The 17,959-nt window shown below is 31.4% G+C and overlaps 1 protein-coding gene and 2 pseudogenes across 1 annotated transcript in view; 1 reads left to right on the top strand and 2 right to left on the bottom strand.

The window, feature by feature from the left end:
• Nucleotides 1-701: 701 nt before the first annotated feature.
• PPP1R2 (protein phosphatase 1 regulatory inhibitor subunit 2) overlaps nucleotides 702-17,959 on the bottom strand; it is a 22,369-nt gene continuing 5,111 nt past the window's right edge. The window contains exons 2-6 of the mRNA XM_006906161.3: nucleotides 11,529-11,636; nucleotides 9,227-9,304; nucleotides 8,578-8,672; nucleotides 3,641-3,811; nucleotides 702-1,370 (exon numbers count right to left, since the gene is read on the bottom strand). Of these exons, the coding sequence (XP_006906223.1) occupies nucleotides 1,324-1,370; nucleotides 3,641-3,811; nucleotides 8,578-8,672; nucleotides 9,227-9,304; nucleotides 11,529-11,636 (499 nt within the window). The 3' untranslated portion in view covers nucleotides 702-1,323. The remainder of the gene's footprint in view (nucleotides 1,371-3,640; nucleotides 3,812-8,577; nucleotides 8,673-9,226; nucleotides 9,305-11,528; nucleotides 11,637-17,959) is intronic.
• On the top strand, nucleotides 2,796-2,913 carry LOC112473874 (annotated as a pseudogene).
• On the bottom strand, nucleotides 7,446-7,561 carry LOC112473687 (annotated as a pseudogene).

Below are 17,959 nucleotides of genomic sequence, written 5' to 3'. Positions count from 1 at the left end.
GTCTGTTCATATAATGGAGTCTTTGGGTACTAACACAAAATTAAGATGCAAATAATTGACAAGAAATGAAACTACCACTAAACCAAGGTACACAGGAACTGCACTTCATTTCAAAAAAAAAATCTCAATTTTACTGTGTTAGAAGAATAAAGTACATTTGTCATAGTATACATTATCATATTCCCTTAAAGCAGGGATTAAAGGTTTTAAATTAAAAAGTGTTCAGGATTACTTGTCTGTACATTCAGGAACTATCATCATATCACTGGTTACACACAATTCTCTCATCATGCAAAAAAATCTCAGTTGTTTTCTAAGGTCTAATTAAGTCAAAGAATAAACTAGCAATAGCAATTTAATTAGCAAGCTCTAAATCAGAGAGGTGTAGAGATTCTGCAGTTCAACTGTATTTCCTGTCTATAGTACTGCTGCTATTCAATCTATTTTCTCCATGTATTAGAAGAAAAAATAGGAATTGATAGTCAAAATAAGATTTTCATGGTTGCAGCAAATGATAAATACGTGAGAGAAGGAAGCGTTCCTAAAGTGATGACAATCTTTATGATCCTTTATAAAAGGTAAAGGATTGTGTGATGTGGAAAGGAATAAGAAACAAAGGCAGGTGGTTAAAACAGGCATATTATGTTTAAAAACTGATCTGAAGTCTGCCCATCGAGTGTACAAAAAGGAGCAGACATTAGTGCAAGTTTAACCTGATAATTTATTTGTGAAAAAAGCTAGTTTTGGTGAGAAAAAGTTCAATCCTTTCCTTGTAAACATAAAGAAACTCAAAAAGAATTTTAAAGGTAGTAGTAGGCCAAAAAATGCAACAGTAACTCTTATAATCCTTTTCAATTAAACAAATTAAGTTGAAGATGTGCTAAAACACTTTTCAGACTATTTTATCAGCCTATATAATGTTGTTCCAATTGGATTTTGATTAAAAAATAAAAAGTTTATAAGAGCTATCACATCTAGAAGTGAATAAATTAGATCCCCATCCCCCAAACCCAAGATATTGTTTAACCTCTAAAGCATAAAAAGCTATATAGTATCTTATACAAATTAACCAGTGTTCTTACAAAAGTAATGACATTTTGGACTGATATTATGCTGTATTTGTTGTGAAGTACTAGGCACAAGAATATATGTATCAATTAGGCATTTTCAGTCTAATAAATCTCTAAAGTTATTTAATTCTTGGCAACATATAATAACTGGTATGTATTTTGGTACTTAAGTCATGAATTGTAGAGAACAAGAAGCAGTGTATTATAGTAACAGGATTTGTATCTGACAATTACAGTGCTGAACAAATCTCTTCTATGAACTCTGCGATTTGTTTTGCAGTTGGTCACTTGTAGTAGATCCTGCAAAGATAAATGAAAGTCAACATAATTTGTTGTATACTGCCAACCTTAGAACTACCTGAGCTAAAGTTTCCTTCCATTACCATAATGATAAACAAATATAAAGAGCTAAACAACAAATAAGGCACATTTCATGTCGGTAGATTAGTATTATATGAAAGAATCTGCATACCTCCCTAAACAGTCTAAAGAGCAGAACAGGAGTGTCTGCTTGGTGACAGGACAGATAGATTTCAGACTGACCATTTCTGTGAATAAATCATAGGTGGATAGCTGAGTTTATTACAACTCAAATATGCAAAGCTATAAAAAGATCTGAATTTATATGAAAATTATAAAATATTTTCTCAGAATCTAAACATGCCACTTTTCTCTTTATAAAAATGGACAGGAGTTGGGGGAGAGGGAGGAGAATGACAATGCTCAAAAAATAATGGGTACCATGGAACCTGGAGATTTTAAAAGCTGGTAATATTTTTTTAAGAAACCAAAGATGGTAGAGGATAAATAAAGAACTTTCTTTCTATGCCTTATCATGTAGTATTTTCTATTCTTGTGAATTTTATGAAGCTAAGTAGAATATACTCGTACTTCACCTCCACCAAAGAAAAATCAGACACCGAGCTAACATAAATTTTAATCATTATCTTTAAACAAAAAAATATATTTTATGTACTAGATGTGTGAAATTTAATGTCTTACAGGTAGAGATAGACAAAAGGCCAGAGTTATTTTTCAAGAGCCATGGCTTAAAAAAAAACCTCTTTAACCTTTGGAACAGTAGTGCTGGTGCAAATTTTCAGTGGCAAATTAAGGGTATTCCCAGAGCTTGGCCAGAGTCACTACGAATTGATATTGAAAATCTCAGTAGAAATTGATGAAAACATAACTAAAGAAACATTCACTTTGAATACAACAAAATAAATCACCAATATATAGGTAAATGGGAAACAAAAGCCAATTAGAAGATAGGTCAAAATGGATAATAAATTTTAAAAGAGGAAGAGAGAGACATATAACAATAATTGCTCAAAATAAAGTTTGCTCAAGTTAAATATAAGCTAGACAGACTATGGCATATAAAATGGGAAATGAAATGCTGTATAAAACAAACTACGAAAGGCTAAAGCCTAATACAGCAGAAAATACTGTAATCCTGACATTATAAGACATAGCCATCAGGTTCTAACTCAGAATCACTCGTATTTCATATATGCTCACCAAAACGATAATATAATTACTATTTACTTTCCTAAGACTTAGCCATCCAAGGCACAACAAATAAAGTAACTTTTATCTCTATCGAAAAGCATCAGTTTGCAAGTACAAAGAGTAGGTAAAATGAGCACAAAATCTGTATTAATAGTATAGAAGATTCACCTTCATTGAATACCAAAATAAGTTTATTAAAAATAAATAAAATCTGTCTACGGCCATGCCACCCTGAACAAGCCTAATCCCATCTGATCTCGGAAGCTAAGCAGGGTCGGGCTGGTTAGTACTTGGATGGGATACCACCTAGGAAGACCAGGTGCTGTAGGTGTAAAAAATGAAATATAAGGGACTGCAAGCTGACAAAGTCCTTGCAATCTGTGAGGTCAACCAAGGGTTGCCTTGCCTAAAAATATAAAAAATAAAATAAAAAATAATTAAAAATAAGAAAATTTTGAAAACTAAGAACACTTACTAAAATAAATAATAAAATAAAATAAAATAAAATAAAATAAATCTATTTCCTATGACTGATCAAAAGTTGGTAGGCTGCAGGGGTGAGTCGTCCGGGACTTAAAAAAAAAACAACACAAAACAAAATCGAAAATCAGCCAAATAACTTGTCAATCCAACAGTCAAAAGAATCAAGGCTGGAAAGATGATATACTTTGTACTTGAAGGGATGTTAAAAGAAATCTTCCATATTAAAAACATGGTTCCTTAAAAAAGTTTAAACCTTAAGTTAGATTATGACAGGTAAAACAGGGTCTAAAACATGAAAAACAAAATATAGCTTAATAAGAAGACAAACATCATTGTTTAAACCCAAATAAATTTTTTTAAAAAAGTCATAAAACATATACAATCTTAAATCAACTCTAAGCATAAAAAACATTATTTTGAAATTGGCCACAGGGATTGAAATTTTAGAAACTTTTGGCATAAGCAAAACTCAGCAAAATATTTTGAGGTTCTTCAAAAGTTTAAAGCAAAATAAAGTATGTTATTCAGGCACAAAGGACTACAAGAGTCTCAGTGATGTTTCTGAAACATCTAACCTTGATTTGATTCTTCCACATTCATGCTTTCTCCAGCTGCAGTCTCTGACATTTCTTCATCATCTTCGTCCTCCTCATGTAGGTCTTTTGAAATTAATTGCCTAGCTAATTTAATATTCAGTCCTTCATTGTAGTGAAGCTTCCTTTTCATTTCAAACTGTCGCTTTTTTTCTGTACAACACACAAAAAAATAGGTTTAGGAAGTCTTTAGCTCAAGGACTGGCAAACTACAGCCTCTGCCTGTTGGTAAGTAAGGTATTACTGGAACATAGCATCGCTCATTTGCTTTTGTAATGCTTAAGGTTGCTTTTGTTCTCAATGGCAGAGTTGAGTAGTTGTAATAATTAACAATGGTTAATTCTGGATCAAGGACCATAGGGTAATTTTAATATTTTCAAGTTATCTATTTTTATAATTAAGAAAAATACCTTTAAAAAGTCTTATGCTTCATTCAGACATTGCTATGATTTAAAACATTGCTGGCTAAAAACATAACCTCACTCCCAGAACAATTTTAAGAAAAATGTGTTATAAGGAATAGTAAAGTGATTCTAGACTATTCTTTCATTTATAGTCTTCACCATAGAAACACTGAACTAGCAGCAAATCAACACATCTGATCACATTTTATTAATAGCATTTTAAAGATCAACTGCTTATAAAGAAATAATTATAAGATTTTAAAATTTCTTAGCCCAGTAAATTAAAAATAAAAAAAAGGGACTGATATAAAATTGCTACCTGTTTTTTCAAATAAGAGCAATAAAACTCATTCACCAGTTTTATTATGGTATTCATAAAAATATCTTAATGCCAAAAAAGCATAGAAAAATACAAATCTCTCAGAATAAGGCTATTCAAAGTATGTTCTCAATATCCTCTAATTCTGCTGTTTTTATCATTATCTGTACTTATTTATATTTTAAAAACAAGCATTTACAGTTCAGATCACTACTCATTAATCATTTTTCAGGAAAGTTCTGAGACCAATATCCATGTCGACATCCCAAAACATTTGTTTTAAAATACCAATATCTTGCCAGGCATCTTTCTTCTTCTCTACTTATAAAATTACTTTGTGGTTTATTTTACTTTTTGAGAGTTCTGTATTAAGAGATGTGAAATTAAAAAAGAGAGACCAATTAAAGGGCCAAATCCTCATAACTAAATTTTTAGTTATGCCTTTCAAGTATTCAGTTGCTGTGCAAGCCAATATTAAAAAACAACAAAAAAATGGTTCTAATTGCCTCCAATACCAGATAAATTTACTAAAAAGGTAATACTTTTTCTCATTATAGAGTAAGAGAAGTTCATGGTAGACACTTAAAAAAAATCACTCTTAATTTCCTCACTCAGAAATTACCATTAATATTTTATGACGACTTTTCTAAAAATATATTTTTTATAAAAACAAAACATATATTATTAATATATGGTGTTTTTTTCACTTATTATATAGTTAGGATGACCCTAAGTCTGTGTGTCCAGTGAAGTTTCAGTTTATGTCTATTGCCTGATGAAACTATAATACTGATCTTTCTTTCAATCTTAAAATGACTGAGTTTAGACAATAAAGTATATAAAGACAGTAAAATTCTGCCATGTACGTAGCACATTTATATAATTTTAAAATGGTTATAAAGTACTGAGTTATAATTTAATCCCCCATTCTTAGTTAAAGGTTTCAGATTCCCCCCTTTGTATTTTCAATGTTTTTAGGATGTAATACACATATTTTTGTACATTTATTACTTTCTCAATACTAACTAGTGTTTTTTCAAAGTGTGCCTCGTAACTCTTTAGTGAGTCACAACCAGCATGTTTTTAAAAATGAAGTAAAACAGAATAAACTGAAATACATCACATATAGCAAAGGTGAGTACTCTTTTATGAAACTTTTATTTTTGTAATTTTATGTATACATATATTGAGTGGGACTTGGTCAAAAGAGTTTAAAAGCATTGGAATAAATCCTGGGAATCTGAATTGCTAGATCTAAAGATTCATTTTTAAAAAGTTTTTGGCTCATATATTGCCATAATGCACTCCAGAAAAGCCAAACCATTTTTCATGCCTACTAATTATATATGAATAACCTATTTCTCTACTACAGTCACATCAAAAGAGAAATAGTCATTCTTTTTAATCTTTATTGATCTGAAAGGTACCATGACACTATTTTAATTTGCAGTTTCTTGTTCCTAGGTGTTGATATTACAATATTTCTCTTTTGTGAATTATATCTGTAGTCTAAGAAAATTATTTCTTTTTAATGCTAAGAGATATTGAACTTGGTTTTACTTGTTACAGATATACTCTAGTTTGGCGATAAAAATTTATTATATAATTTAAAATCGCGCTACGTATTCATTGCTAATATGAGTGGTCTCAATCATCTCTGAATTTCTATATTCATTTTATTTACAATCCTTGTATGGCAAAGCAAAATAATGCAGAGTATAAGAACATTCAGGTTTCAGGCCTACCTCTAATAATCATCAACTAACCATGTGGATTATAGAAGGAAATCATCCTTTTTATGTTTTCTTTTACTAGTCTACAAAATAATATAATGGAGAATATACAAATTATTTTAAGTTATTAAGTTAATATTTACTGAGCACCTACAATATGCCAAGAATCATTTAATGCTAAATGCTTTAAATTATCTAATTTAATACTCACCAAAGACTAAATATTTTTAGTTTTCAATTTAGAAATGAGGAAATCAAAGCTCAGAAATTAAGCAAATTAGACAAGTGACATATCTGAGTACAAATTTAGATCTGTCTGACCTCATAGCCAAAAGCCTGTTATGCTATCAGTTACAAGATAATTTTTCCTAAGAACTTCTATCAATAAATAAGGGTTTTCAGACATAATTTGTTTAAAAGCAATAGACATCTATACATCGGCATCAGTAACTCTACAAGAACTGAATGTGTGAAATTGTAACTATTCAATGGTTCCCCCTGCTGGTTAATTCATGGAACTACAATTAGAGGAAAATTTCCTTAATGAAAATGTCAGTGTATGTCTAACCACTATGTTGGACACCTGAAACTAATATAAAATAATATTGAATGTCAACTAGAACTGAAAAAAAAATTAATTCAGAATAAAAATAAAACTGTCCCTGTAGAAGGAAAAAATGAAGTACATGGAAAACTATAGGTTAGCATAGGTTAATAACAAATTCCTTTTTCTCAATAGATCATGTTTTTAAAGAAAAATGAAGGAACGAGCTCTAGAAACAATTTCTATTTGAAACACTTCTCAAAAGCCTTTTAGGGTATACTTTGGGAAAATAAGTCAAGAAGTCGCTGAGGGTAGGAGAGAATACAACTTGAGATTATGCTACATGTAAAATTTCTCTCTTATACAACAATTAGGCTCAGACCATCATAGTTACATTGAATAACCTATATTCTGAAGATTACAGGAAGGAATAGCAAATTATACCTTAGCAGCTACATATGACAAAGATTCTGACAGTTAACTAGCAAATATTCGGAATCTTAGTTCTAAAGTTTACGAACTTCTTTACAGTATAGGTAGTCCCCACATTTCAAGGTTTCAAGTACACTACTACTCTTTCTCTTTTTCTGTGAGGATGTATGTGTTTTTCTTCCATTTTTTCCCCCCTACACACAGGCTTGGTTTTTCCTTTTAAAATAGCTGAAAATAAACTAGATAATTTTTAATTCTTAAGATTATACTTCACAAGGTTCAAAAAAGTATAAAAAGCAACAAGGTGAAACATCTTCCTTCTCTCTTTACCTCCAAAGATAACCACTGTTACTTGTAAAAACAGAAACCACAAGTAGGTAGTAATGCCTTAACTGTGCATATGCTGTAGAGGCTACAAGAGCCTCTTCCATCCTTGTTGAGAGGTTGTCTTTATCTCCTTTCCTACTTTTTTTTTTTTTCTCTTCAATCTAGATTTTATTTTTAGGGGAGAAACTTTTTTTTTTAATTTAAAAACAATTTTTAAAATTTAATATTATTAGACATTTATATAATTTACAGAGTGATCCCCCTGATTTGTCTAGTACCCACCTGGCACTATACATAGTTATTACAACATTATTGACTATATTCCCTATGCTGTACTTCACATCTATTCTCTAACTCTCAATTTGTGCTTCTTAATTCCTTTACTTTTTTCACCTAGTCCCCCAACTCCCCTCCCATCTAGCAATCACCAGTTTGTTCTCTGTATCTATGTGTCTGTTTTCATTTTGTTTGTTCATTTATTTTGTTCTTTAGATTCCACATATTAAGTGAAATCATATGGTATTTGTCTTTCTCTGTCTGACTTATTTCACTTAGCATAATACTCTCTAGGTCCATCCATGTCATTGCAAATGGTTAAGATTTCATTTTTTTTATGGCCAAGTAGTCCATTGTATCTATATAACTTCTTCATCCAATCATCTATTGATGGGCACGGGCTCTTAGGTTACTAACACTAGTTTTTTTTGTTGTTGTTCAATAGGACCTAATAAGAATCTTCACACTATGTCTGACTATCTTGGTTCATTTGTTAAGTTTTACCATGTCTTAAAACAGAAAAAGCACAAGCAACTGGGAAATTAGCTTTTACTTCTACCTGCTTTAAAATCATCCAAACACTCAATGACTCTAAAAGCATTAATTTAATAAACATTTACTGAGCATCTAACTCTATATAGGCACTTAAAAAAGTACAAAGGAAGGAACACTAATCATTACTTTAAAGATAGTAATATTTTCCCAAATTCTTGAAGCTGGGGTGGTGGGGGGAAAGCTGTTATACAATAAACCCACACAAATGGAACCTGAACTTTAAAATTACCCACTACCCACTTCCCCAAAAGGAAAACTATCTTCCAAATAATGAATGAACTTAACAAAAATTATTAGCATAAGCTGAAAGCAAAAGGTAAATAAACTACCTTGTTCTTCAGGTGAGAGGTCACTGTCCTCATCTTCACTGCTTTCTTGTTCATGAACCTGACACTTTGGCTCCGAGCCTTTAGCAGCAGCTAATCTAAACAATCATTTAACAAAGAAATCAACACTGATATTCTTATATTAGTTGAGTGACTTTTTCAACTTTTGAGTCTCATAAAAACATCTACGGATCATTAATATACTAGCTATAACCTGATGAGGAAAATAAAAAGCAAGTGAGCAGGCGTTAGTGTAGAAACCAACAAACAACAAGAAAAGTGGAGGGTGACAAATCGATAAACAGTAAAAGAATAGAGCTTTTGTTTAGGAATTCACTTATTTTTGCCTTTCTCACTTCCACCTTTAAAATCTAGGAGGCAGGATACTAAAAAACAAAATAAAACAAACAAAAAATCCACAGGGAACTGACACAGGGAATCTGTGTACTAGGCTTGGTACTCTAATCTTTCTGCTACCTGAATATCTTGATTTTTTAAATCTAGAAATAAGGTTATATAAGTTGTTATGAAAATCCAGATAAACTTAGCACATGCTTTTTATTTACACTTGTACAACTAAAGTAAAATGTGTTTAGCTCTGCAGAATTAAAAACAGCATAAGTAAAAATGTTTTATTGCCATCAGTACTTACTTCTTAGCTAATATATCTGGGGTCAGGGCTTCAGTGTTTTCTGAATCACTCAATCCATCCTCATCGTCACCTACCATACTAGGATGACAAGCAGATTATAATTAATACCTGAAATATATAACTTTTCAAGCAGAAAAATAAATATAATCCTATTGACTTAGTTTAAAAAGTTAAAATATCAAAATATTTATAGCTCTGTTGTCATCTTTGAAGTTTAATTTTAGTTTCTATTCAAAGCAAATATTTAAAACTATAGTCCCAATCAAGAAAAACCTTCAAATGATTTTAAAAACCACTACTCCAACTATGAAGATAAATACTGAAAACTCGAATCATCTGAAAAAAAAAAAAATATTTCAATTACTCCATCCAGTGGGAGGGAATAAATAATGCATCCGCACCACCTGATTTTAGAATATATATTGTTACTTCAACCTGAAGATAGAGACGAATGATCTATGCAGACAAGAGGTTAGGTAAAATAACAAAATTAGATCCTAAAGACCTAATTCGGAAAGTTTAAAAGCTATTTAGCTTTCTTAATCTATTCTTTAATGAAAAATTTGCTCCCCACTTAATTCCGAAAATGGGCATCTTTAATTCTCAAGGCACCAATGAGGTAGAATTCAGCTACATATATATATATAGATTGCTGGTTTGTACCTTTCCTAGTTAATAAAGACAAGTTAAATAAGTGCTATAGTTTAGATGATGCTCTTTTTTACAAGGGAAGCTTAAATAAATACATTTACATTACTGGATATAATTAAGTCAAGTAGGGTAAAATTATCAATTTGTAGAATTTTTCTGTAGAAAATTCTACAAATTTACAGATGAATTATATGTTTATGTATGTATAAAAAGCAATAACTTTTATATTAGCATGTGAAATTCCTAAATAGTATAACATGATCTTTCTATAAAAAGCATCTTTTTCTGTTAAATAAAACTCTTAAAAAAGGCATAAAAGAAATTGGTAAAACTGAGCAGTAAATTGATAAAAGCTGAGCACATATAACTGTACATATACATCAATCACTTAGGAACCAAATAACTTTAGGGACTCTCAGAGGAAGAATATGGGTAAGGTAAAGAATGAAACAAAGTAGTATCAAATATCTAACATTCTGATTTATTATATTTTAAACATAAAGTCGAAACATAATGGCTACAGTTATTTTTTTTTTTAAATCATGTTTGATCTTAACTTTTAAGATAGTTATCTCCAACCAACACAGATAAGCAAGGGATATCTACTATGTTTATTGAAAAGGAAGAAAGCCCTGACTGGCTTCTGGTACAAAAGAAGTTTTAAGATATGTTTTAAAGTACATGCCTATAATTAGGAGAAAAATAAGGATATGAACTTTTTGTAAATGATGTGTCTATTTCTTCCCTTAAGTTTATTAACATTGGGGTTTCAGTATCTGTACCTATTTTATTATTTCTTTCTACTCATGCTACAATTTTCATGTTTATTCTTGTTTTTACTATTATCAAGTTATCTCAACTTTTCTTCCAAAATTTTCATCCACTGATTTAAAACACATAATTTCTTAACTCTATTTTAACAATAACATCTGGATTTATGTTGTCTTACTTTCATAACAAAATATTTCAGTTCTGGAAATCTTTATTTCTTTCAATACAAGTTAGGGCATGATCTGAATTAGGTATTTCTACTTTTTTAGAACTCCATCTTCTCATAATGCTTATTGGTACATTATTTTTGTCTTTATACTCATCACTGCCACACATTATTATTTTAAAATTCAGTAAAAAATTCTGGAAGACTTGAAACTGCCAACAACTACAATGTAATTAGCTGAACTACAATATGATATAAGTTCAAAATTAAGGATATCAAGAGTAGTAATGACCATTTGTGTCTCTGAATGGGTTAAAAAAGTTACCATCTGTGAAGTTATCCTTTTCTGCAGAGACTGAGTAAGACCCTGATTTCTAGTTAAGAAGCAAATGAGTCCAATCTTCAACTTCTTTTGTAAAGATTATCTTAAGGAGGGCAAAAGTCACTAGCCTCTGTGCATCATTAGCAGCTAGAGACCACTGACGTGCAACAAATCAACATTAACTACTACAGTTATAATGTACGAAATGGATCCCACAATTAGAGTTACATACTACTTATATTATTACACAAAAATATGCAGTTGGGTTATTAATTATTCCTCTAGTAATAAATATAAAACATATACAACTTCAAATCAGCTGTTATACAGAAGTTTACATCAATGCAAAATGTAAACAAGTCAAAAAAGGAATGATGTCTATAAAACATTACCTATGGTAAGGAGTGCTTGGTTCATCTATTTTCATTAAACCATAGTCTTTGTCTGCTGGGTGATATGTCGCCAGGATGTTCATTTCATCCCACTTCTGGGATTTTTTACTAAAATTAAAAAGAATTTTTCCTTAATACAGCAAAAAAAAAAAAAAAAAGTACACATCTAAAATCCACAAAAATCCAAATCCCACATTTCTATTTCTATTTGACTACTAACTTCTATTTTCACATCTGCTTGAAACAGAAATTGACTTAAGGTATAAGCCAGAAGTAATTACAATAAAATGTCAGTAAATATTTTATATAGAATACTTAGTGCCCACATATTAAAACCATATTTATTCAGAATCTTCACCAGGCGTTCAAAATACTATCACATTATGACATGCTTAGTTTTCATGTGGTCTATAGAATTAACAGCAAAAACTGAAATTTATACATCGTTTGATCAAAGTAGTTAAGGATTCATCTACTATATATTAGTAAGTTTGATAAATATAACAGGAATAATTCCTTGGCCTAAATTTTTCAAAGATATCCATAACAACCAAAAGAATCAGAACATAAAACTATAGGGAAACTTCGTTATTCATATACCACTAAATAAAGCATTGGGCTGCAAAAAAATTAAACTATAGCTGCTTTTTTTTTTTTAATCTAGAAAAGATTTTGCTAATAAATGCTACACAACAGTCCCCGTTTATCCATGGGGAATATGTTCCAGGACCTTCAGCGGATGCCTGACACTGTGGATAATACTGAAACCTATATATACTATGTTTTTTTTTTTTGTATACATACATACCTATGATAAATTTTAATTCATTAATTAGGCACAGTAAGAGATTGACAATAATAATAAAATAGCAGTTATAATATACTGTGATAAAAGTTATGTGAATATGGTCTCTCAAAATATCTTATTGTGGGGGTGGCTCCATAGTGTAGTGATGAGTATGTCTGCTTTACACACAGAAGGTCCTGGGTTCGTGCCCCAGGTGGACCCACACAGACCATACACTGGGTGCACCAGGCCCCGGGTGAGCCAGGCCCTGGGTGTGCACCGCAAGCTTGCATTGGTGGGGAGATGCCCTGCCTTCAGAGATCCAGTTCTTAAAAAAGAAGAAGGCAACATCCATAGGTCAGGGGTGGAAGTGGGGTGGGGGTGGGGGGAAATTAAAAGGGGAAAAAAAAAAATCTTATTGTACTCACCCTCCTTCTGATGTGGGATGATATGCCAATGTGATGAGATGAAGTGAGGTGAATGAAAGAGCATTAGGCTACCATAAGGGTTACTTGGACAAAAAGCAATGTGATAGCACCAGTTGATTTGATAACCAAATGTCTATTAAGTGACTAATGGGCAGGTAGGTAGCATACAGTGTGGATACTTTGGACCAAAGGGATGATTCACATTGAGATCTCACCATGTTACTCAGAACGCTGAACAATTTAAAACTTATGAATTGTTTATTTCTGGTTTAATAATGTTTGTTGGACTGTAGGTAACTAAAATGGTGGAAAGTGAAACTGCAGGTAAGAGGGGACCTACTGTACTCAGATCACATGGGATAATCTACTTAAGAGAAACAGAAATGCTTTCTAAGTGCCTTATGAATATCCATTAACATCCATTCAACAAAATATTTGCACAACTACTAAGGTGCTCAATCATTAAATGCCTTAATTACAAATCCTTATCTACTCATTTAAAGGACATAAAAGATCTCTCTGTCAGACAACTTCCTTTCAAGTCAACTTACCCTGTTTTATTAAGAGGCAAAGGCTGGCCCAGGCATATACCCCACAGGTGACTAAAAGTACAACTCTCACTTTCTCCCTCAAACAGAAGTTGCCTAATGTTTCTTCACCATGGAAGTTGAAATCTTAAAAGTTTAAAGAAGCTAAAAATTAAGACATATGGGTCATTAATCTTAAGCACAGAAACAAGATTTCTTCTTTAAAGAACTGCTGTTTATTCATTCAGCATGGGGCTCACCTAAATTTTCAACTAATCATATTTAAATGTTGCTAGTATTAAAAAATAAATAAATAAATAAACTTAATCAAACTAGACTGGAAAAACTGACCTTGCTTTACAATATGGACTTCTTCAGATGCCTAGTTTCCAACTGTCTATCATAATAACAGCTGGTCTTGTGGCAGGAAAAAAACAACAAAAATTTAAGTGGGATATGAATGTTTATGGTTCAGTTACCCTTTCATTAGTCCTGTGACTATAGACAAGTCAAACAAACATCCCTCCGTGGTCTACATTTACTCTTCATGGAAATTATAATAAAATAGAGTTTTAATAAGTTTTTCTTACAATATATAATTGAGAGAACCAACTGAAATTGTGTTTGTGTAACCAAATTATAAAAGCACCATACAAATATAAAGAGTTTTTATGATTTTAAAATCTAAAGTTTTGGGTTAAAAATCCTGAAACCAGGCCAATCTTAGCATTGTGGAAAATGGTTTGAGATAAGGCATTCTAAAAAGATATTTAAATTGCTTTTGTTCTAAATGTGTTCTACCTTTCCCCTGCAAGACTCAAAATTTAAATGATTTTGAAATATTTAAGATCTGCTGCAGAATGAGTTTTTCTAAAAAGTAATTAGTTTTCTATTTGACTAAATCTATAGTTTCAGACATTTTATTTTGCTAAATAGTTCTATTACCTAAAAATTTTTGTAAATTTGTAAAGCAAATGATTACGTCTGCTCATGGTCATATTCTATATAAGGAAACTCACAGTGAAAAGAAATACACTTCTAAAGATTTTAGATTAGCAGAAATGATCAAGAAGCTTTGGATTAGAAGGATAATGAAAGAAACGTATTCTAGTTTTAAGAGAAGTAGATTAATTTTGTGAATAAAGCAACTCAATTAATAAAAGAAGAGAAACCCATGACGCATTTACTAAATGTTCTCTCCTATGAGAGCCAGAGTTAAGACCGAGTCAGAAACAGAAAAGCACAGGTAAAAGTTTCATAAAACCTATATTAATAGAAAGTCTTATTTCTAAAAAAGACTTATTTCTTATTTCTAAGAAAACTAGCACATCTCTGTATAAAGTTCAAAAGCAAGCAAAACTAAAATGTGTAGGAGATATATACTTAAACTACCATAAAAGTCAGGAGGCATTTCTGAGGTAATGGAAACATTCTTTTTTTTGACCAGGATGGTGGTTACAGAGGTGTTTGCTTTATAATAATTTAAGCTTTAAAATGACATTTAATATACTTTTCTGTATGTGCAGTACATTATAATAAATTTTTAAAAAATAAACACATTTTAATGACCTTGTTGGAAGCTTCCTAATCTCAAAAGTTATTTCCTAAATAATGTTAACAATATTGAATTAAAAATGATAATTTATCATCATTACTGCTTAGGAAAGAAGAATGAAGAAGGTTCTTTGGAGTTTAATAGAGAGGGAGAAACAAATACTTTGTAAATCTGTTTTGCGAGCTAATGATAGGAGAAAAAGAATTGTAGGATACAAGCAGAAATGACGTTTTCTTAAAATTAAGGATAAAATTTAAAAATTGCAACCCCGGCACCCTAACACATAAACAATTTTAATTTCTACATATTCTTTCTATTCTGTGTAACACATATGAAAAATACATAAGCTATCATTATATATAGAAATATATACTGATAGGTTTCACATCAGTATATGTGTTTTATAATAAGCTGCTTATTTTCTACTCTATCTTTTCAATAACTGCATGATATTCAATAATAAACTATTCACCTAATGTTAGATATTTAGATTGAATCCAAGGTTTTCCTATTTAAAATAAAGCCAAAAGGAATATATTTGTGCATATTGTATTCAATGATGTTTTTAGGATAATTTGTTAGGACAGGCATACCTAGGTTAAAATTTATCAAGAGTTTTATAGTTCACTCCATGTTGCCATATAGCTTTTAAAAAAGGGAGGACTATTTGTAATGTCCCCCATAATTACTAAAACTTATTGTTTTGGGTGTGTGTTTTTCCTCCTGAGTACGAATACATTGGTATTTAAAAGCTGGTTTTTGTTTCTTTGTGTATTAACAAATAATGTGAAAGAATGCTTGTTATTTTACTTGCTTTGTATAAATTGTATCTTTTGCCTATCTATTGGAAACCTTATAAATTTGTAAGAGGTTTAATCCACATTATACATAACCCAAATTTTTCCCAGTTTGCCAATTACTCTCCACTGTAAAAAGAATTAAAGTTTTATATATTTAAAGCTTCACTCTACTTCAGCACAATATTAAGAAAACAAGAAATCCTTAAAATTATTCAGATCCAAAGAGAGTAACAATATCTTGCACAAACGTGAATTTAAATTAAGGGCATAAAACAACAGGATCCTACAAATGTTAGAATTCTTAGGTGGAAAGTAGTGAAGTAGAAGAAATTGCCAGCAGAGTACACTGGACGTGGAAACTAGCATCTCTAAAGTTTTGGTAGAATTTCAGTTGTAGAGTAACAAAACCCAAGGAGAGAACTCGAGTTTAATCCCAGCACTATCAGGAACTGTTCCTGCAACCTTTTTTGAGTCATTATCTTCACTTACAAAAAAACGGAGGCACCACCACTTATACGCAGATCTGCTGTGAGGGTGAAAGAACCTGCTGGTTTCAGTACCCACTCCCCCGCTACTCCCCCAGCTTGAATGACTGATTTTCCTGCAGCCTAAATCTGGTCCAGAAAGTCACCGCTTCTCACTTTCACTTTGATAGCTCATATGATGCCACTGAAAGACCTACTCATACTCCTGGTTACTTGTGACTTGCTCATTTGATAGTTTTATTTGGTCTTGGAGAGGGAAGCTGGATTTTACTTCAAGGTGTTAAACTTTAATTGCACATTTCAAGAAATGGTTTTCTTTAAATGAAGATTCAACTTAAGTTGACAAAGTACAAAACTTTAAAGCTTGACACCATTACTGAACAATTAAAGTAAGATTTAACAATAAAAGCAATTAGTAAACAAAAAGTCGCCTTTGGAAAATTTTACTCAGTGGGCCTTTGACTATAGTCTATATCCCTTGAAAGGCAGAAAAAGACAACATTGAAGCATGCTTATATAAAATTACATCACAGGAAATTAATTCAAGCACCATTTTTTCAAACAGAATTTGCCTATTTTATCTTACTATAGAATTCGAATTGAATACAGTGATTCCAAAGCATACTGTGTAATACAACCCACTGAGATGTGGAAAAAATTAGATTTTTATATTGATTTCCTAGAATGAGACTAACATTTGAGGGTGAGGTACTGGGTTAAATACTTTATATCTATTCACTCATTTAATAGTTAAACTAGGCATGGATGTAATGAATAACTCACTGGAAATCACACAACTAGTAAGTAGCAGACAGGACCTGAACCCAGGCATTCTGGTCCCTGATTAATCATTAGCCTATACACTTCTCATAAGATAGCTTTAGAAACATTTAATATCATATTTTCAACAATTCCAAATGCATATTTTCCTCATTTTAATATTGTGAAAACAAAATATATCTTTAAATGGACAGCATCCTATAATTGGCAGGTTTTTTTCCTTTCTTGATGGCATATAAAATCATGGTACAGCTTAGAAGCAATGGTGTCTTTTCATGAACTGCATACTTACTCATTAGATCTGCTATGTTAGACTTTCACTAGTTATGCACTATATTCAAGGTATCCTGAAAGAATGGGAATTCCACAATCATAGGAGGTTAACGGCGCAGTTCTAACTATCTGAACAGTGTGTTGCAATGTACTGAGATTTATCTATGCCTATTTATGTGGATTTAGATTCTATCCAGTTTTAATGGTACTTGACCAATGTACCTAAAGAAGTCACTCATTGAAGACAACAGTACAAAGTATAAAGAGAATGATAAGAAAATAACAGCACAGAGACATGAAAAAATAAATAAAAGATAGCTTGACAAGAACTATATAAAAAAATTCTAAAGACTATTTGAAATATGGCATTACCTCAACATCGCTAGCTATTAAGGAAATGCAAATCAAAACCACAATGAGATACTACCTCACATCTGTTAGAATAGCTATAATCAACAGGACAAGTAATAACAAATGGAGAGGATATGGAGAAAAAGGAACCCTCATATACTGCTGGTGGGACTGCACATTGGTACAGCCACTATGTAAAACAGTATGATGATTCCTCAAAAAACTAAGAATGGTTCTACCATATGATCCAGCAATCCCTCTACTGGGTATTTACTTGAAAACCCATATCCGAAAAGATATTTGCACAGTGATGTTCATAGCAGCATCATTCACAGTGGCCAGGATGTGGAAGCAACTGAAGTATCCTACGATAGATTGGATAAAGAAGCTGTGGTACATACATACAATGGAATATTACTCAGCCATAAGAAGAGACAACATGGAT

This window comes from Pteropus alecto, unplaced genomic scaffold, assembly GCF_000325575.1.
Source record: "Pteropus alecto unplaced genomic scaffold, ASM32557v1 scaffold311, whole genome shotgun sequence".
Taxonomy (NCBI): Eukaryota; Metazoa; Chordata; class Mammalia; order Chiroptera; family Pteropodidae; genus Pteropus; species Pteropus alecto.
The sequence above is the reverse complement of the archived record's forward strand: the minus strand, read 5'-3'. Positions and strand labels throughout refer to the sequence as shown.